This window comes from Symphalangus syndactylus, chromosome 9, assembly GCF_028878055.3.
Source record: "Symphalangus syndactylus isolate Jambi chromosome 9, NHGRI_mSymSyn1-v2.1_pri, whole genome shotgun sequence".
In the NCBI taxonomy this organism is placed as follows: domain Eukaryota; kingdom Metazoa; phylum Chordata; class Mammalia; order Primates; family Hylobatidae; genus Symphalangus; species Symphalangus syndactylus.
In genome coordinates, this window is record NC_072431.2 from 18,723,826 (window position 1) to 18,746,484 (window position 22,659).

Genomic DNA, 22,659 nt, shown 5'->3' on the forward strand with positions numbered 1-22,659 from the left:
ATGTCAAACTCATTCACATCTTAAGGGCTCTGTACACTTACTACTCTCTCAGTTTGAAATGTTTTTTCTCCACATTATCAGGTTTCCTCATTCTAATTGTTCTGTTCTTAAACTCACATGACAGTTTCTCAGAAAGGCCTTTTTAGACCATCCTAGCTAAATAAGCCCCCTTCTACTCAGGAACTTTATCACATTACCCTATATTATTTTCTTTATAGATTTATCAGCGTGTAAGTTTACCTTGTTTATTTTTGTATATGTTTATCTGACTCCTTCCACTAGAATATCAAGGTCATGAGAACAAAGATTTTGTCTCTTTTGCTTACTGCTGTATCTCCAGCACCTAGTACCAGGCCTGTTAGCATTTAACAAATGTTTGTTCAGTGAATTACCACAGCTACCATAGCCACAAATCAAAAGAACTATCTATAGACACCTTTATCTCTATCAAAGTGACATACTTAAATAAATGCCACAACTGCAGATAATTCTATTTTTATGCTATGTACTAGGTAATGATAGGAAAAAAATGCAAGGTAAGTATTGTTATATTATCTTTTTAATAGTCACCAGTATTTATTGAATGCCCACGCTGCTAAGGCATAGTATTGGGTGCTGTGCCTGTTGTTTTCAAGAAACTTTTCCTGATTGCTAAAAATGAATAATCTAAACAGTAAGTGAATGTAGGAAAATATGTATGACTATTAGAAGGTATATTAAAGCATGTTTTCTCACATGATTGAGGGGTATATCATAGAGTGTGTTTTACTAAGTGTGAGTGCCTGAAAGATGGGGGAAAGAATGGGGACTTGGGGCAGTAAGAATACTAAGTTACAGTTTCTACACATATACCCCTATCTCCTGAAGTAACTGCCTAACCTAATTAACTTCTGTGTGTTCTTCAGCTTTTAGTTCAAGAGCTGTTATAGATCCATGTCCTTTGTTATTTGTATTCAGAAAAGTATATTTAGAGCATCATTTGTATTTTTAAATTATTTATTTATTATATAGTTATTTTACTCTGTCTCCTCCACTGTACACAAAGCTTTGCTAGCAGAGACCATGTCTGGTTTTATTCATTGTTGCATCTGCAAAAGCTAGCGTTTGGTTGGCTCTCAATATTTGGTTATGAATGAAAGAAGGTGGATATGGAGGAGGGAAGGAAAAGAAAAAAGTCTTTTTAAGACCTCATGAATTAGTATGTATGGTATGTAGGATGAGTAGCACGTGATCTAGGACAGCAGTAGAGGAATAGGAAGGAAAGTACAAAAAAGGAATATACTTTTTTAAAAAAATGAAGAGCTCATTAGAGATGTAGTAAGGAAAACAGAGTAATCAAAAAAGACTAAAAGACTATCAGGTTTTAATCCTGAGTGATTATAATTAGTTGTTAGGTACTTTGAACAGAAATGGAGAAGTCAGGAAGATAAGCTGATTTAGTGAGAGATGTAATACAATTACTTTATGAGAGTTCTAGTCTCCAGCCCCAGATGAATGATATTATATGGCACTGAGGAAATCTAGAATTGACTCTGGAATTCCTGTTGGTAATCATGAAGAATGAGTGCATTGCCATAAGATGAATGTCTTAGTCCATTCAGGCTGATATAACAAAAATGCCATAGACTGAATGGCTTATAAACCACAGAAGTTTATTTCTCACAGTTCTGGGGGCTGAGAAATCTAAGATCAAGATGCTGACAGATTCATTGTCTGATGAGGGACCACTCCCTTGTTCACAAATGACCATCTTCTCATTGTAACCTTATATATAATAGCAGAAGAGTCAAGTAAGCTCTCTGGGGTCTCTTTTGTAAGGACACTAATCCCTTATAAAGGAGCCCTCATAACCTAATCACCTCCCAGAGTTCCCTACCTTCCAATACCATCACATCGGGGGGCTAGGATTTCATGATATGAATTTGGGGGGTGGGTGGGATGCAAACATTCAGTCTGTAGCAATGGGTGAACATCTGATTTTCACAAAAGAACATGGAGCAGGCCATAGACTATAGAAATTAACCAACATTCATGAGCTTCATGTCAGTGCCTGGCAAAATAGGATTATTAAACAGATGGTTTGTGAGCACTTAGATAATGAAGTGTAGTGATCACTAGGAGCCACCATGAGTTCACCATAACAAATCACATCAAAATAACTTAATTTGTTTTAATAGGATTACTAGATTAGGGAAAACCATGGACTGCAATAAAGCATTTAACTAAGTTGCTTGTTGTGGACAAGTTGAAGAGATGTGGTCTTAATAAGAGTTTGGTAAGTATATTCATGAGTGATTGTATAATCGTATTCATAGCACATAAATTAATTATTTAACAAGAAGCAATATAGGGAGGTGGTTACAGTATAGGTTCTAGAACCAGCCTGCCTTGGTTTGAATCCTGGCTCTGCCACTTACTATTTGTATGACCTTAGGCGAGTTACTTCATCCTTTTAAGCTTCAATTCCTCTCCTGTAAAAATAGGGATAATAATAATTATTACTACTTCATAGTGTTGTTGTGGAAATTTAATGAATTGTCACAAACAGTAAGCAGTAAGCACTTGATAAATACCTTTAATAAATGTAGGGTTTTGTGGATTTTTTTAACCAGGAGGAAAGTCTGTGATGACTTGCTATAAGGCTCTTAACCAAGCCTGTCCCATTTGACATTTTTGTCCAAAATGTAAATGAAGACACTGGAATTTGAACTTAAGGATAGCCCAAATCTGACAGAGAGCCAGCACATGAATAGCAGAGTCAGGCTAACAATAGACCTTCATAAGCTTAAAGATAATCTGAACCTGGCAAGGGAAAATTATGAAATCCCTTCTTTAGTTCTAGCAGTCAGTTGTACCTGCTTAAAAGAACTTTGTAAGAAAAAGGCTTAGAAGCTTGAACTGACTACAAGTTCCATTTGAGCTATCATTTTTAAAATGCAGAAAGTAATTTATTGAACAGACTGAAGGAAGAAACAGCCCCACTGTGGGTTTGCTGTATTATCCAGAGCATGTGTTGATACTGTGTTATATTCCATACACAAGTTTAATAGAAACATTAGTAAACTGAGACAATAACCCAAGATAATGAATATGTTTGTAAACTGTAAGAGGAGCTAAGAAGAACACTTTTAACCTGGAAAAGGAAAGGTGAGATATATATTAGACTTCAGATAACAGAAAATATATAGAATACAGATTGGATTTATTTGGTAAGGCTCATTTTGGAAGAGCTAGCATCCGGAAGGCAGTTTTTAGCTTAGTATTAAGATGTTCTAATTATTGTAGCTCTTTAAAAATGAAATGGGGGCCAGGCATGGTGGCTCATGCCTATAATCCCAGCACTTTGGGAGGCTGAGGTGGGCAGATCACCTGAGGTCAGGAGTTCGAGACCAGCCTGGCCAACATGGCAAAACCCCGTCTCTACTAAAAATAAAAAATTAGCTGGGCGTGGTGGTGGGTGCCTGTAATCCCAGCTACTTGGGAAGCTGAGGCAAGAGAATCACTTGAACCTGGGAGGCGGAGGTTGCAGTGAGCCAAGATTGCACCATTGCACTCCAGCCTGGGCAACAAGAGCAAAACTCCATCTCAAAATAAATAAATAAGAAATGGGTTGATTTGTGAATTCATAAAATCCCCAACCTTAAAAGTATTCAAGCAGAGGCAGGATGTCTACTTATCAGGCATATGGTGGCACAAGCTCCTGTATCAGGTGGGAAATTAGAACTTTAAGGTCTCTTCCAGTATTAACATTCTAATGTATTTGAGGACTTCACTTGTACACATGTTGAATTTCATTTAGCTGCTTTGTCTTCTTCAATTAATAATAGTGATCTGTAGCCTATGTTATATACCTGGAGTTCCAAAATGACTTCAGTAGCAGTTGAAAGAAATTTAGAAGAGTAGTTTGGTTGCCAGCCATTTTAACAGACCTATCCCATGTACAGAAGTCTTCTGCTCTATTTCAGAAATGAATTAGCATCTGGGTCAATAAACATGTAGGTAGGAACTTCTTCGGTGGTTTTAGAGTATAGCAAAACCTACTGGTTATACAATCTTTTTTTTTTTTCTTTGAGATGGAGTCTTACTGTGTCGCACAGGCTGGAGTGCAGTGGCATGATCTCAGCTCTCTGCAACTTCTGCCTCCCAGGTTCAAGGAATCCTCCCTCCTCAGCCTCCTGAGTAGCTGGGATTACAGGTGTATGCCACCACACCTGTCTAATTTTTGTATTTTTAGTAGACACAGGGTTTCACCGTGTTGGCCAGGCTAGTCTCAAAACTCCTGACCTCAGGTGATCCGCCCACCTCAGCCTCTCAGAGTGCTCAGATTGCAAGTGTGAGCCACCACACCCTGCCCCATAGGACACAATCTTGTAAGTCCATAGAGATAAGGAATAAATCAAATCAATATTAAATAATATATAAAGTATGTCAAGCATACGTATGTCTGAAATTTCTATTAACGCTTAACCATTAAAAATTGATTTTTTCAGTAGTCTTTCAAAAATTCCCAAGACACATAGCAATGATTAGCAATTTCTCAATTTGTATCTAATTACTGTATAAGAGATTTTAAAGATATAAAAACATACCTCATTATGACAGCCTAAAATAAGTACTTTTTTAGCATTTGAATGTAAATGATAAGGGATTTCATGAAGCTTTTCCCTTAAAATGTTTGAACATGTTTAGAATGGCTTCGTTATGTACATGGTTCTGTGCCAGAAATCTTCATTACAACAGCTTGGCAAAAATATGTTGTTCTTTTCCATTAAACTTATTTAACAGACTTTTAATACCATACAGAAGATATTTGAACAAGCTTCAGTTATAAAATAAACGTACACTTGCCCTTTTTTCTCGTTTCTTTAGATAAGTGGGCACTAGAAATTATAGATAGTTTTGGCAAGAGTTCAAGGGTTAATGTAGCAGATAAATAAAAGGAATTTTCTGTAAATTGAGACCTGCATTATTTCAGTTGTCTTGTCTTTCCTTACCTAACTCATTTAATTTTAAAAAGTAAATACCTAAATTCTTCCTGACAGTGTGCTCAGCTTTTACTATCGTTTATTACTTCAATTATACTTGATATCACTTAGAACAATCTGCCATTTGGAAATCTCAGTATAGCCTGGAGCTTAGTATTAGATCTGGCTGCTATTGTAACATGTACAGCATATGACATTAATGTATCAAAATTAGATTGGATCATCCCTCCTGGTTAAATTTATTTCACATTTCTTTTGTATTCAGTTAACATAAACCTATTAGGGAAGCTGACACGTGGGTATGGCTGTATAGGAAGGATATTTTTAAAGTATTTTGATTAAAAAATGAAATTATGAAGCCATGGCTTTTCTGAGTTGTGTAATCTTTTTTGCTTTTTAAAAATGTCACAAAGCCCAAGTCCCACACATTTATATTATTCAACTTGTGTATGTATATAAGGAGTTACTCCAGGATTAAGGAGTGACAGAAGAGAGGCTTTCACTAATTGAACTTAACTCCTTTCTTTGTTTAAATCATATATTAAGTTCTTTTTCCTACCCTATGTTCATCCTTAAGCCAAAATAAATGACATATTTCTGAAATAGAAATTGCCCGTATATTAGCTGATAGCGTAAATATTGATGACAGTTATCCCAGGTTTACTCTTCTAAACCTTTTCACCTGCCACGTGTCTAGTTATCTGAAACTAATGGAAATCCCATGTAACTATTATCTGCACTAAAAGTCAACTCAAATGCTCACAGTGGCAGAATCAATAAATGTACTAGTATAATGAAATTTTATAATAAAATGCATTATTCTATAGCAGTCTCTGAAGAAAACTCAAGACCAAAGGGCATTAAGTTCATTTTTTAATACCTTATTAGAAATCCAACTTCTGAATGTTTTGTGTTTTTACAGTTTTAATTATCATAATGTTAACTCTCTCTGATTGCCAGAAACACCTTTGTAAGCAAGTACCACAAACATTTAAATAACGTCTTGAGGGTCTAACAGTTCTCAAGACATTTATTTGGAAGAATTTTTGAGTTTCATGGGCAAAGAAAACCTGGAAATAAATTTGTTAAACCAAACATAATCAACTTTCTCTTACTCAGTTGGGGATTATCCAATTTATGAGTCATGTACTTCTTTTTTTAAAACAATCCTTTAAAATATCTGTTAGTGGAGAATTGGTGCAGTTGCTGGTTAAGGAGAGTATTTGGGCTACATGTGAATCTTTTTAAATCTAAGTTCTCTGTTTCCCATTGATTATTGACAATTGAAATTGTCTGGTCTTCTGCAGTGTCTCCTGATGTTTTTGAGTGTTTGTGTTTCATATGTAAAACTGATCAAGTGCAATTTAACAATTTTTTAATTTCGTTTTTCCCCTTTTTATGTTGTATGTGACTGTATGACTGTACTCAAAGAGCTTTTAAAGCAGTATAAATTATTTTCTTGTCTTTCCAGTTGAGACATTTGGGAAATGATGAAGTGCACATTGTTTGGTCAGAGCATACTAGAGACTACAGGAGAGGAATTATTCCCACAGAATTTGGTGATGTCCTTATTGTAATATATCCAATGAAAAATCACATGTTCAGTATTCAGATAATGAAAAAACCAGAGGTAAGAACTCCTTATCTTCCATTTTAATAAGAGATTTTGGTTCTATAGGGGTTCATGGGTTTCTTTCCACGTTACAGAATAAAATTTGGAGTAGGCATCAAGTTGTGAAACTGAGGGTAAATGTAACATAGACCCTGGTAGCTACATGGATTGCCTAAGCCTGGTTCAGAAGGAGCTAAAACAGAGTAAATAGCAAGAAACTGTGTTCAAATGGGGGATTTGGCTAGGTAGTACCAGCGTGAAAGTTCCTTTGTACCAAGCTCAAAAAGGGCTTACCTTTTATTAAGAGAACAATTACAGTTTCCTAAAAATCACCGTAAGAATTAATCATTTACTTTAGAATAGGAATATATGATTCCTATATTTTTAGTTGATATATCTTATGAAGACTGCATGATTATTAGTCATGTCAATAAATGAGGATTCTACAAATTGAAAAAAATAAGCCAAATGGTTCAGTCACCTATCCTATAGTTGGATGTCTTATATATACACCATAGAATTCAAACACACTATTTTTGAATAGAAATATTTTCTTCCAGGATAATAAAAGTTTGGTAGTATTTCTGGTGTGTTCCTTCCCTTTTTTAAACTGAATTCTTCAGTTTCTAGAAAACCTACGTTTGACAATTGATTATGAATCTTCAGAATTCCTTGAATTGGATTAAGTTTCTCATGTATGAATTTCTTATGTGTGAATTTAGATTTCTTCAGGATTCACCTAAACCAGAGGTCAGCAGACTGTGGCCCATAGCCTGGTTTCATACAACCCACAAGCTAAGAATATTTCGGTTTTGGTTTTGGGTTTTTTTACATTTTTAAAGAGGCATTTTGTTGTTGTTGGTGGTGGTGGTGGTGGTGGTGGTTTTGTTTTGGTTTTTGGTTTTTTTGAGACGGAGTCTCGCTCTCGCTCTGTTGCCCAGGCTGGAGTGTGGTGGCGCAATCTCGTCTCACTGCCACCTCCGCCTCCTGGGTTCAAGCAATTCCGTCTCAGCCTCCCGAGTAGCTGGTACTACAGGTGCCTGCCGCCATGCCCGGCTAATTTTTCTATTTTTAGTAGAGACAGGTTTTCACCATCTTGGTCAGGCTGGTCTCGAACTCTTGACTTCAGGTGATCTGGCCTCCCAAAGTGCTGTGATTACAGGCATGAGCCACCATGCCCAGCCTTAGAGAGTTTAAAAAAAAAAAAAAAAAAATTTGAAGAATATACAACAGAGAGAACATGTGACCACAAAATCTAAAATATTTACCATCTTATCCAGAGCTTATGTCCTTGCCTTCAGCTGCCATTTATGCCAACCTTATTCAAACAGAATTTCTAAGTTTTGAAACCGTGAGTGAGTCACCTCACAAAAATAACATTTAATTATCAAAACATAGATATTTTTTCTAATAAACTATGTAATAAGGGTTTTAGGTTCTGTAGTAAAGCTAGTGTCACACAAAAATAATGAAAAACTAACTTCTTGCCTGTAAGTATATATTTTTCTTTTGCTCACTCAATGGAGGAAAGGAAATTTACTTCTAGTGTTGGCTTTTTGTATACAATTGAAACTAGTAAAATTTGAAAATTGGCTAAGTGTGTAAATTATTTACTTAGTTACATGAAGCACATAGTTCTTTTGAATAGACACCCTATAAACCTTTGACATTTTTTATTGTTGTAGTATGAGTGACCCATCACAGAAAAGAATTGAATTCAAATAGTATTTTTACTGAAGGAAGAACTAAAGAAGCAATAGAAATACTTTTGGATGCAAAGTGTCTTGATTGCTCTTATTTACAATCTCTCTGTAATTTGAATGTAAAATTATGTTCTGATTTCTCAATCAGGTTCCCTTCTTTGGTCCCCTTTTTGATGGTGCTATTGTGAATGGAAAGGTTCTACCCATTATGGTTAGAGCAACAGCTATAAATGCAAGCCGTGCTCTGAAATCTCTGATTCCATTGTATCAAAACTTGTATCCTTTTTTTGACATAATGGTTTCTACTCTAATGTATGTCTACTCACAAAGGTAAATATTTCTTATGTATTGTTAAAGCCTTTTATTTTCTAGGGTTTTTTTAATTATTATTTTTTGTAGAAATGGAGTATCATTATGTTGCCCGGGCTTGTCTCAAACTCCTGGGCTCAAGTGATTGTCCCACCTCAGTCAGCCTCCTAAAGTGCGGAGATTACAGGTGTGAGCCACTGCACCCAGCCTGATTCCCTGTTTACTGATATATGGATGGTTCAGTTCCTCCCCAGTGTTGGAGCAGTTATGATATTTGAATGATATATTTTCTTTCACATGCTTTTTTTTTTTTTTTTTGAGATGGAGTCTCACTTTTGTCACCCAGGCTGGAGTGCAATGGCACAATCTCGGCTCACTGCAACCTCCGACTCTGGGATTCAAGCAATTCTTCTGCCTCAGCTTCCCAATTAGCTGGGATTACAGGCTTCCACCACCACGCCCAGCTAATTTTTGTATTTTTAGTAGAGACGGGGTTTTACCATGTTGGCCAGGCTGGTCTCGAACTCCTGACCTCAGGTGATCCGCCCGCCTCAGCCTCCCAAAGTGCTGGATTACAGACCTGAGCCACTGCACCCAGCCCTCTTTTATATACTTTTAATCAGTACTAATCTTTTGGTTAATTAGAGTCCTATTATGTGTCAGGTACTCCGCAACTCTGGAGTTGCAGAAGTAATCAAAACAGTCATTGCAAATAATTCAATCTAGTTGGGAAAACATACTATGTTCAGCATACATGTTTTAATAGAGATATGGGCAGGTATTCCAGAAATATAGTAACAAGGGGTCTCTCGCTCACCTGGATGGAGTGGTGTTGTCAGGAAACACTTCTGAAAAAGTGAGGATTGAACCAGTTTTGAAGGACAAGTAAGAGTTAATCAGGTGGATGAGCCTAAGAGCCTTCCAAGCAGAGGGAACAACATAATTAGAGACATGGAGGTATGAGAAGATGGGGAATGTTTAAGAGCATAACTTCCAGAGCCAGATTGCCTACACTCAAATGCTGGCCATGCTTTCTTAGCTGTGTAGCCTTGGGAAAATCATTTAACCTTTTTGAGCCTGAGTTTTCTTGTCTATAAAATGAGAATGATAATAATATCTAGCTCATGGTGTTATGACAACTAATAATGAGTCAATATGTGTAAAGCTCTTAAAACAGTGCCTGGCACACAACATACACAAAGTTTTAAATTTTAAATTGTTTTCTGATATTCTTTTCTAAAATAAATTTGTTTTTCATATAATTTTTCTATATGATTTAAAACATTTTATTTTTTTATATAATAAACTGTAAATGATAAGCTTTAAAGGAAGGTTTTTAAAAATATCTTATGGTCCAGTCCACATGAAATAGATTTATTATCTTAACTTGGTAGTTTACCATGTACATTTTCTTCTTTTGATGAAAATTGACTTAAGCTATCTGATTACTCTGTAATTTCTCATGTATTCTGACACAGTGAAATGGAATTGCAGGTGGATCATGGTATGTTACATTGATTAAGCTTAATGACATTTCTGTAGTATTTCTTTTTCATAGCATTTATATCTTCACTTACTTTAAACTAAAAACTCATATTTGAAGTAGTCATTTTAGTGAAATGATAATGACTAAAATGAGCCTTGAATTGTTAACAAAAGTATAATTTGGAGGCATCCACTAAATAGAGATTTATCAATTGAAAACAAATTTTGGTAGGCAAGTTCAGTGAGTAGTATGGACATGGTGAGTTTATTTCTAAGTCACTTGTCTTTGACTATACAGTCTGTTGATTGTTTCTGAAGATTGTTTTGAAGACTATATTGTCTGTTGATTGTTTGAAGCATTAGGAGGAACTATTCAAGAAGACCCTTGAGTTTTTGTGAACCCTGCTGAGCTCAGCCAGCAATCAGTTTCATTTCCTTTACCTTTGGGGCCTGGAATCTTGAGTCTTTTCCCCAGATGTGAATAAACTATGAGGAGATTGATTTGTGAAACCCATACTCACAGCTTACCATTTATAAGGTCCACACATACCATGTGCCTTTTTTAGGAATTACAGCTTCATTCCCTAGATACAGTATCTTTTTCCTTTAAACAAAACAAGATGCTTACTGACAAATTCTCACTTTCCTAGTCTACTTTTTCTAAATTTTTATTATTCTGATTTTTATCTCATTGTAATACAGGTTGAATATCCCTTGTCTGAAATTCTTGAGACCAGAAGTGTTTCAGATTTCAGATTTTTTTGGATTTTGGAAAATTTCATTGTACTTACCAATTAATTGAACATTTCTCATCTGAATACCTGAAATCTGAAATTCTTCAATGAATGTTTCCTTTGAGTGTCATGTCAGAGCTCAAAAGTGTCAGATTTTGGAGCGTTTTAGATTTCAAATTTTCAGCTTAGGGACACTCAACCTTTGCTTCCATAAAAGCTTTGTAGTTTTAATCTGTTTATTGGCATATACTTTTCAGTTTGTTGTCTCCTGAATATCTCTAGAACAGTAGCTAATCTACCATGGAATATACAGGTTATTACCCATAAATTTTATCCACTCTGTTAGCTTCATCAAGGATGTTTACTCTCTGACCTTTGCCTCTTTCACAGTTCACTGTATCCTAATGTCCATTCTGAGAGTGTCCTCTGTCATTTCATTAAAGGTGCAATTGAAAGTGGAGCATAGAGGTAGATATGGAAGAGTTTGTGCTTTCTTGTGTAAATAACTGTCTTAGGTCTTTTTGGAAAGTGGTGAGATCGATTAGGTTGTAATGCAAAACTCTATTTGCATCTTGTGTCATAAAATAGGAACTCAACTTATTGAGCAAGCACAAAGTTTCTGACATGAGGTACAACAACATTTAAGATGCACTCCTTACTAAGTAGTTTTAAAATGCAAACTCAAGAGTTTTGGGAATATGGCTTTTTTTTTTCTACATCCCTGTTCATAGTCTTCTATTTCAGACTTCATATTACAGTAAAGGTATATAAAAGCTGGCTTTGCAGTTAGAAAGCATTAATTTTTAACTCAAGCTCTGCCTTGTGATCTTGGCCAAGTCACGGAATCTCTGAACCTCAGTTTCTTCAACTGTAAAAAAGATGCTAAGAACCATCTCAGAATTGTTGTAAAGATTAAATGAGATGATGAACTTGGATGTACTTAGTAGATATAATAATGAGTTACATTATTTTGTGCAACAATTAATCCTGTTATGTGTAAAGATTACAGTCAATGTAAAACAAGTCTACCCAACACCAAGGAATTGCCTAATTGGATTTTTATGTTTGGTTGATTGGTAGGTTGATCGATTGGGTTGGATTTTTCAGGCCTACTTCATCATGTTTTTAATGGCCAGTCTTGCTGAGATGTTAATAGATACCACATTGGAGAAAATTGATGAAAATAGTAAACATGAATACTTTATTTAAACAGAAAATCTGAAGTTTTCTACCAGCAAAATTACTTCTGGGACACAGAGTAAATACTTTAAATCAGGTAGATCGAACAAATTTTTCTTGACTTGGAATCCTGAGTTTAGAAACTATAGGAAGTTGTTTTCCCATGCTACCTGAGTGTAGTATATATACCTAGTGTAGTATGTATATACACGCAGCAAAGGCTAATAGTATAGTATCTCTCCTTAATACATACATACATATACATATATATAGTACAAATATATATATATATATATAATGTACAAAGTTCTATATTCTAAATGTTGGGGGGAAATGACTTCATACAGGTGGATTACTTGATTTTCAGATGAACATATAATAAACTACAACTAGACATTTGTATTTTAAGGTATTGAAGTACAGGTACATCTGTCTTAATTTTAAATAAATACTTATTTCAGAAACAATGTATTAAATTTTAAGATGTACATTTTTGAAATATCAGATCAAGTTCTCATTAAGGAAAAAATCAAGCATTCTAAAATTGGTCAACAATTTAGTTACCATAAATTACAACAGAAATTGAGATACAAGTAGGCTTTGGAAACCACCAGTTAATTCTTTACTCTTCATAAAAGAAATGAAGGGATAAAAAATAATAAACTTGATTATATTTGGATAATTGTACTGCTGTGTCAGTTATTTTATGCCCAATAAAAGTACTCACTAAGATTCCACAGCATAAATTGTGCTATTTATGATCATTAAATACAGTTTAAATTTTATCCTAGGAACATCTTCTGTAACCATGAATCTAATGTTGTTCACTAAATGGGGACAATATTGATTGTCATATGCTACCCAAATCGATCATGCCAGCAGCCAGAATTACAGTAATCTGTCTGTATTGATGACTGTCTTTCAAGCTGAAACCTCTCCTTCACTTCACTTGTTTCTTACATTACTTGTACTAGAAAAGCATTTTCTTACAACCTCTGATTTTGTCAGCTAGGTACTTTTTTTTTCAGGCGGGGAAGGGGTCTGGAGCTCAATTTGTTAGTTTGATCATGCAATTAGAATTGAAATGCAACACTGGGGAGGAAAACTAAGTAGATTCTGTGTAACCATTGGACCAGAGAAGTATTTCAGCTTTAATCCTAGCCATCATTTATTAGTTACCTATTGAAAGAGTGTTCATGGTTTTTTTGTTTCTATTTTTTCAGTGGGAATTAGAATCCCAAATTATTAATTTCATGACCTCAGCCATCATGATTCTATTCCTTAAATAAAAATTTTAAAGCAGTTATTTCTTTTGATCCTAAAGACATTTTGACTATGACTTCTGAATATACAAATGTTAAATATGATACTTTTAGGTAAATACTGTTTCTTTTTTTAGTGAGATTTATTATACATAGAAATTTGCAGAATTTACAATATATAATCATGTTGTAGTAGTGAGGGTTCTCAGAGAAACAGAACCAATAGGATGTATATATAAAGGGAAAGAAAAGAGATTTGTTTTAAGGAATTTGTTCATGTAGTTGTGGGGGCTGGCAAGTTCGAAATCTGTAGGAGGCTCAGGGAAGAGTTGATGTTGCAGTCTGAGTCTGAAGGCAGAATTCTCTCCTTCCTCAGGGGACCTCAGTGTTTTCTCTTATTTAACTGATTGGATGAGGCCCACCCACATTATAGAGGGTAATCTGCTTTACCCAAAGTCTATTGATTTAAATGGTAATCAAATCTAAAATATAACTATAACAGTATAAATATAACAGTATTATACAGTAATTAAGAGTATAATATATGTTATATATTATATTAATATTATAAAATATAACAGTAACATCTAGACTGATGTTTGACCGAAAACTAGGTCCCATGACCCAGCCAAGTTTACATAAAATTAACCAACATATCCTGTTTTTCTTTTCTTTTTATCCTTATTACAAATTATAATTTGAGAAAAGTACATAAATCATAAATGTACTAGGTAATGAATTATTACAGTTTAACTATCAACAAGTCAAGAAATAGAATTGTAGTTTTTCTTCCTTCAAAAATATTTATTGATCACTTACACAGTAAAGATTTTGAGAGGGATACAAAGACAAATCAGATAGTAATCCTATCATAAGCTTATAATTTAACAAGGAGAGAATAATATGTACATTACTAATTATAATAGAAGATTAAATGAAAATGTCCTGGTAGAGTTATAGATAAAATGCTATAAGAGTTCCAAGGGCGAAGAAATTACCTTGGAGTAAGAAGATCAGGAAAGAGTGTTTAGAAAATCTGGGCCTCAAAAGGTAGGGTTTGAGTAGATGGAATGTAACATGTCTGTTATAATTCTTGTAATTTATAGTCTTAAGGCTTTGTACATATATGCATATTATAGAAGTATAATATTCTGAAATATACAGTATGGGAGATATTATATAATTAAATGGCATTTTAAAAAAATACTTTATTCCTCGATTTAGAATATTCTTTCCTACCACAACTAGTATTATTTGATTTCTTCTAATCTGTTTAGATTTGACTTTTTCTTAAATACCAGAATTGGGTTTCTATTTAACTTGATCAGGGAGATTACCAGAAGTCAGTGATTATTCTTCAATTAGTTACAGTTTATTCTCCCTCAAGCTCTGCTACTCAAATGTACAATACCTGTTGCAAAGTAGGAAAGCCAAAACTAAGTGGAATGGAATTGATTGGTTCTGCTAATGCAGTTGCCTTTTGTTATAATAAAACATTATAAAACCTCTTGGGGGGGGGTCTGTCAGTATTGTTGCCATTTCACGTTAGAAGAAAATGAGTTTATTGAGAAACTATATAATTTTATGTATCTACTGTCTTGTAGATTATTTTCTCAGAAGATAACATCAATAAGTATGGGTTATCCTTAATTTAATGTGTAAAAAGAGGATAATAGTACCAAATTCAGGATGATGTAAGGATTAAGTAAAATTATCCACATGAAGCACTAGGTAACCTATCTGTCATGTAGCAAGAGTTCAGAAAATGGTAGCTACATTAATGATGCTATCATTATTATCATCTACATTGACACTTGGGATATTCTTCTTTTTTTTTTTTTTTTTTTTGAGACGGAGTCTCGCTCTGTCGCCCAGGCTGGAGTGCAGTGGCGCAGTCTCGGCTCACTGCAAGCTCCATCTCCCAGGTTCACGCCATTCTCCTGCCTCAGCCTCTCCAGGTAGCTGGGACTACAGGCGCCTGCCACCACGCCCGGCTAATTTTTTGTATTTTTAGTAGACACGGGGTTTCACTGTGGTCTTGATCTCCTGACCTCGTGATCCGCCCGCCTCGGCCTTCCAAAGTGCTGGGATTACAAGCGTGAGCCACCGCGCCCAGCCGACACTTGGGATATTCTTCTAAAATGCAAACCTGAGTACAGACAGTCCCTAGTTTAGGATGGTTCAGCTTTATGATGGTACAAAAGCAATATACCGTTCAGTAGAAATCGTAGTTAGAATTTTGAATTTTGATTCAAAATTCAGGAGAATTGCTTGAACCTGGGAGGCAGAGGTTGCACTGAGCCGAGATCATACCATTGCACTCCAGCCTGGGCGACAAGAGTGAAACTCCATCTCAAAAAAATATAGGCTTTGCATTAGATAATTTTACCCAACTGCAGGCTAATGTAAGTGTTCCAACAACTTTTTTTTTTTTTTTTGAGACGAAGTCTCGCTCTGTCACCCAGGCTGGAGTGCAGTGGCGCAATGTCGGCTCACTGCAAGCTCCGCCTCCAGGGTTCACGCCATTCTCCTGCCTCAGCCTCTCCAAGTAGCTGGGACTACAGGCGCCCGCCACCACGCCTGGCTAATTTTTTGTATTTTTAGTAGAGACGGGGTTTCACCGTGGTCTCGGTCTCCTGACCTCGTGATCTGCCCGTCTCGGCCTCCCAAAGTGCTGGGATTACAGGTGTGAGCCACCATGCCCAGCCTCCAACAACATTTAAAGTGGGCTATAAGGTTATATTCCTTATAACTCGGATGAGTTATAATGTTCAGTAAGTTAGGTGTGTTAAATGCATTTTCAATTTATGATGAGTATTTTGGAATGTAAGCCCATCGTAAGTCAAGAAACATCTGTATACTAAAAGACTTATGATGGCTCTTAACTGCTTATTGAAGCAAGTCTAAATTTTTTGATGACCTGGAAGCGATTATTTTTACCTTACCCTCCCTACCCTTATATTTCTCAATGCAGTTTTGTCAAATATACCTGTACTCCTCCCCAGCTCCATCCCCCATCTTTACCCTCATCTCCTACCACACTGACGCCCAGGGCACGTTATGTGTCCAGCTAAGTCATATTCATTATTCCTGAATGCTCTTCTTTTTCAGGCCCATGTTGTTACCCCAATAATGCCCATCTCTACTTTTTCTACCTAACATACTTATTATTCATGACCGAAATATCCTTTTTTTAAAAAAAAATAAAAAACCTCCTTTACTATGCAAAACTTTCGTTTACACTGCCTCAAAACATTTTGTTATAGTACTTACTGTGTGTGTATATATTAGCAAGTCTTACTTACCCTCCTTGTTTCACTAACTTCCAGCACAGTGCCTAGCCTATGGTAGATGGCTAGTAATTTATTCTAATTTGAACAAAGTGGATGTATTTATTATCTATATTTTTGAAGTTCAGATTTAGCATGGATTCTTTTTTTTTTTTTTTTTTTTTTTGAGACAGAGTCTCGCTCTATTGCCCAGGCTGGAGTGCAGTGGTGCTATCTTAGCTTACTGCAAGCTCCACCTCCTGGGTTCAAGCAGTTCTCCTGCCTCAGCCTTCCGAGTCGCTGGGACTACAGGCGCGTGCCGCCACGCCCAGCTAATTTTTTGTATTTTTAGTAGAGACGGGGTTTCACCAAGTTAGCCAGGATGGTCTCGATCTCCTGACCTCGTGATCCGCCCACCTCGGCCTCCCAAAGTGCTGGGATTAGAGGCGTGAGCCACTACGCCCGGCCATGGATGATGTGTATTAGACTAGGCTACAACTCTTAAGAGTTTGCTGGGTAGGTAAGAAGAGGAAACCTAGGATCGGTGAAAATTGCCTCTCATACATGAATAAGCCAGGCTAACACACATACAAGGGTTTTTTATTTTGACTACTTAATCAGTAGTGTATTTTTATTAGAGGCCATTATAGTTTACTGAAGATAATTTTCAGACATCATTCATTAATGAGGGTTTTAACTTCATTTGGGGTTGGGAGATCTCTTAGGGAGAAAAATGAGCTAAGACATCTCTGACTTGATGGCAGTGGCAGATGGCTTGGGGAGGATACATCTTGGTGTCCCCTCCAAGAAGAAGGCAGCATGAGGCTGAGCCCTGAAGGCTCACACTTCCTGCTGTAAGGCAAGGAAAGTGGTAGCAACAGGAGAGCAGTAGGGGGAAGCAATGGGAGTCTAGATGCTGATGAGGTTTCCAATTTTGCTGCTTTAGCATTTGTACCACCTATGTTAGTGAGTCCATTAGGAGCTCTCAAAATTTTGTGCCATTTGTTCTTCATGCATTCTACAAAGGTCTTAAATATCATGGACAAATTGATTAGTTGTTAAGTCAAATTGATTTTTAACTAAGATATATAGTTATGGTCATTCTCTTCAAAAGAAGAGAAGATAATTCTTCAAATAAAATGTCTCACCAGCTAAGTGATGCAGGTTTGGTGGTCTTTGAAAAGCTCACAGCCATTGTGCTACTGGTACTAACCATTGTAGTGGGATCTCTCCAAGAGCAGACAAACATTCTTCTTTACCTAACAATCTGCTCCATAATTGAAGGATTTAAATCTCCTGTATTCAGCCAGCCGCGGTGGCTCACACCTGTAATACCAGCACTTTGGGAGGTCAAGGCGGGCAGATCACTTGAGGCCAGGAGTTCAAGACAACCCTGGGCTATATAGTGAAACCCTGTCTCTAGTAAAAATACAAAAAATTAGCCAGGCATGATGGCACACGCCTGTAATCGCAGCTACTCAGGAGGCTTGAGGCATGAGAATTGCTTGAACCCAGAGGTTGCAGTGAGCCCAGATTGCGCCACTGCACTCCAGCCTGGGCAACAGAGTAAGACTCTGTCTCCAAAAAAAAAAAAAAAAAAAAAATCCTGTATTAAAGACATGACATTACAATTAAAGAATTTTTTGCTGTGCTTACACATCCCCTTGTCATGGATTTTGCTGCCAAGACTTGTAGTCTTTGTAGTATGTGTATACAGAGTAATTATTTAAACAGGGGCCCCATATATGTTCCACACTTCTACAGTGACTCTAATATATTTTTGATTATGTCAGTTTTAATTTATTTAGCTATTCTTTTCAAAAATGGCAGTATATGCCTGTTGATGATGTTACTGTATTTTTTTTTTTTTTGGAGACAGAGTTTTGCTCTTTCCCCCAGGCTGGAGTGCAGTGGCGCTGTCTCGGCTCACTGCAACCTCCACCTTCCAGTTTCAAGCGATCCTTCTGCCTCAGCCTCCCAAGTAGCTGGGATTACAGGTGCCTGCCACCACGCCCAGCTAATTTTGTATTTTTAGTAGTGACAGGGTTTCACCATGTTGCCCAGGCTGGTCGCAAACTTCTGACCTCGTGATCCATCTGCTTTGGCCTCCCAAAGTGCTGGGATTACAGGTGTGAGCCACCGCACCCTGCTGATGTTACTGTATTTCAAAGGTACTGCATACCTTTAAAGATGGTAGTTTTGGTCTAGCAAATCCTTGTCCTTTCAAAAAGCAATAATTGTGAATCTCTGATATGTAATAACTTTGTGATAATAGTAAACAAAGTTTATTCTGTCTGAAAATAGCATTGTCTCTTAATGGTCTCTAGAGAGAGTCTTTAAGGTTTTACTAATATTGACCAATAATTACTTACAGTTAAACTGTGGGAGCTCACAAAAATGACTTCAGTACATGGCCAACTTCTATTTCTGTTAACATTGTTTTAATTCTAGAGATATTTTCAATTTTTATCATCTACCAAGAACTTAATGCACTAATGATGAACTTAAGCAATTTGGGATCATTCAGCAATAGTGATATAGACCAAGTAGGATGGTAAAGGTGATTAATTTTAAGTGGGAGAGGATAGTAGGGTGAGAGGATGGGATGGAAATTAGAGGAATGGCTTTACTATGGAAGAATTCTGCTAATATTTCAAAGACACATGGATCTTTTCTAGGCAGATATGGCCAGGGAAGAATTTTTTAGGGGTAAGAAGTGGGCATAGAGGCATAAAAATGTGATATGGTCAAGAGATAAAAGGTGTTCAGTACTGCTGGATGATATAAAGGGAACAGCAGTGGCAGATAAAGATCAAGAAGTAGTTCAAAACTAGATAATACAGTCAAGCAGAAAGAAAATAAACATAAACGTGGTTTTCTAATGCCACTGATTGTTTTATGGCAGCCAGTGTCTAAGGTACAGTTCCCTCTGCTTTTGTGTGTTTTTTACCTGTTGACTAGCAAAACAATTACAGCTTGAGTTTCTTATTTTTCATTTTCTAGCAAAGCCTTTCCAAAATGTTTATTGATCATTATTTTCATAAAGTCTTTTTTATGATAATTAGTTGAGCAATAATTGCCAGGCTAATAGCCAGTAGTGCATTTTCTCAGTGAGACTAAGAAGGTCTCTAAGTGTTTGATAATATTTATACATATGTATCATTTTTAAAAGAGCATCTGAGATTTTCATATTTCTTATGATAGACTCATGATAGACTCTTCATTCTTGCACAATCCTTTACACTTTTCCTATGAGATACTTTTATACAGTTATTGAGTTTTTACACATTATTACACTTTTACACGTTATTGATGAATAAAGTACTTTTGTCCTAGTCTTATAATACATTGGCTTCATGGCAACAATGACAAAAATACCAAAAGAAAGCATTACCACCATCTTATCTGTTTTGTCAAATTGAGTGTAACAGTATGGTCCACATATGCCAATCTGGACAATTGGGTTATATCACAGTGCACGAGAAGAAAGAGAACTCCATCAGGGCATGGACAAAGTACAGTATTCCCTAAAAACAACCAAACTTGAAGTTTGCTTCTATCTTTATCAACTTCTCACCTGTGCTGGAATAGGGATTTTTTTTTTTTTCTGTATTAAAACCCTATGATGTTGCAGTTAGTGATGACTGTGCACCGCTCCACTCACATTAATGTTCACCACACCTACTACATAATGTACGAGTTTTATTCTACTCTTTGTTTAAATATGAAAATAACTGTAGATTCAGATGCTATTTCGGGATTTCAAAGAGCAAAGAAAAAAGGATGTAAAGCAGAAATTAGTCTTTAAACGTATTTGACATAGGAATTGAAGTGGTTTTCATTCATTCTTTTCATTGACTAAACATAGGCCTTTTGATACTAAATTTTTAATAATAATTGAATTAAAATTAAACTATGGGTCGCAAATCTATCCATTTTCTTCTAACTGCTCTTCCTCTCAAACGCTAGAATAGAGCCTATTTAAATCTTAACTTTTGCTTGCCAAACCACTGTTACCATCCATCTGTTCATGCCAATTGTAAAGAAGGTTCAGTTTTTAGTGAAGCTTTGCATTTCACATAAGGTATGTGAAGTGAAATTTCACAAGGGACATGATGGATCCTGATTCTTAGTGATAAACCTTTGGGGCCATCAGGGTTGGCATATGGTCCAGTATGATATGAAGGCTTGGGTTCCCTGGCTTCACTTCTTTGGCGTGAAGCTGATAAAACCTGGCTCTTGAGTATTATTTCACTGGACACCAATCATGGGCAGCAGGAACTGCCCATTTAACTCTCTGTGGGAAGGAAGCCCAGAGAGCATTCACAATGGTACCATTGTCGAGTTGCAAACTGCTCTGAACAGCTTGACAGCACTAGGGAGGAGGGGAAGGGGTTGCTTTACTAATTGCTGTTCAGAAAAGAGAAGAAGCAAAAATAGCTGTTGCAGAACTGATGTTTCTACATTTACTTACTCTCTTGATAAGAATGTTGACTTTTATTTAGCATGTAACTACTATCAAAAAAGAAGGCAAATGAATATAAGCAACCACCTATAGTAATTCCTTGTTAACATGCTATTATCAGTTTTTAGCCCATCAAATTATTGCAGAGCAAAAGTCAGTTTTGCCTTTTTTTTTAATTAGATGAAAAGAAGAAATTTTTTATCTTCATAAGAATTTAATTGAGGTGAAGTGGATAAAATCATCACAATTCACATGTCAGATAAGGTTATAAATTTGGTTTAATGTACACTTTGCTTTTTAGGATTCCCAAATACCATCTGAATACATATAAACGATATTAGTATAGAAATGTAAATTAACTTTCTGCATAACACAAGTGCTAAAATAATCCACTAAAGATAAATTAGTCAGCACATCTTAAGTTTAAATGCCAGATTTATCATTTAAATGAGTAGCTCATAACTATTTCAGTCGTGTATGATTATCTCACTCATTGAATTCCCTCTGGTTGGATTTTTTTTAATGTGAGGGTTGTTTCCTTTTTATGAAATATTGTATGCCCTGATATTTATATAAACACTCCTCTTGGCCTTTCTGTTTTCTTCTAGTCAGCTTTATCAGCAAGCAGTTGGGTAGTTCTGTTGCAAAGAAACAATGATCTACAACCTGAAAAAAAAATTAATGCTTATTTTCAGACTCCAGGGATTCTGACCCCATAGATGATTCTTTCTTTTCAGCTGAAAAGAAGTTGAGTAAATTATATTGCAGTATTATAATTTATGCAGCATGTTCTTAAATAGGATAAGGAAGAGATATTTTAAGAAACCTTTTAAATCTGTAAATTTTTTTAATGGGATTCTCTTGCTAGATTTGGGGAAATTCAAGTGCATGTTTTGTAAAATCAGTAAATCTGTAAAATTTACTAGTATTCCATATCCTGTATTCTCTTAAGTAATTTTAGTAAATGGTCACCAGTGCAGTATTTCAAAAACAGTAATTCATTGAATGCCCATTCTTCCTTTTACTGCAGAATAGATTGTATTTAAGTCAAGATTAATGGATAGATTTTGATGTTAAAGTCCAGTGTCTACGCCTATCATTCCCTGGGGGCATATAGTGCATTAGTTTAAGCCAATGTACTGCTTATCATAGATTCTATGACACTGTCTTAAATGACAGTTTACTGTACTTTGTTTCTACTTACTATGATAATAAAATCACTTTTTTGTATTCCCAATAATTATAGCACTTAAATAAAATCTTAATTAAATTAGTGCACATTTAAGTAGAGATAACACTTAAGTAATTGTACACTGTAAAATTTCACTTATTTGGGTTTTTTTTTTTTTTTCCTTTTTGCAGTCTTCTGATAGGGTCCAAGTAGATCTTTCCAAGAATGAGAGGACATTATAATTTCATTAAATGAGAGGACATTATAATTTCATTAAATGAGAGGACATTATAATTTCACTAAATTTGAAATCCAGATAACCTAGTTTTTGTTTTGCTTCATACAACTTTCATGAAAGTAGAATACACACACACACACACACACACACACACACATACATACATACATACATATTGGATAATCATATTAGTGCTTTTTGAAACCCACCAATGATTACTGGATTATTAAATCAGGAAGGATTTTCA

At 35.7% G+C, this 22,659-nt stretch overlaps 1 protein-coding gene across 8 annotated transcripts in view; it reads left to right on the top strand.

Annotated features, from left to right (window-relative positions):
- RALGAPA1 (Ral GTPase activating protein catalytic subunit alpha 1) overlaps nucleotides 1-22,659 on the top strand; it is a 278,214-nt gene that overhangs the window by 237,053 nt on the left and 18,502 nt on the right. For all 8 annotated transcript variants that reach the window (XM_063645883.1, XM_055291510.2, XM_063645884.1 and 5 more), the window contains 2 exons: nucleotides 6,457-6,615; nucleotides 8,449-8,576. In XM_063645883.1, coding sequence (XP_063501953.1) covers nucleotides 6,457-6,615; nucleotides 8,449-8,576 — 287 coding nt within the window. The remainder of the gene's footprint in view (nucleotides 1-6,456; nucleotides 6,616-8,448; nucleotides 8,577-22,659) is intronic.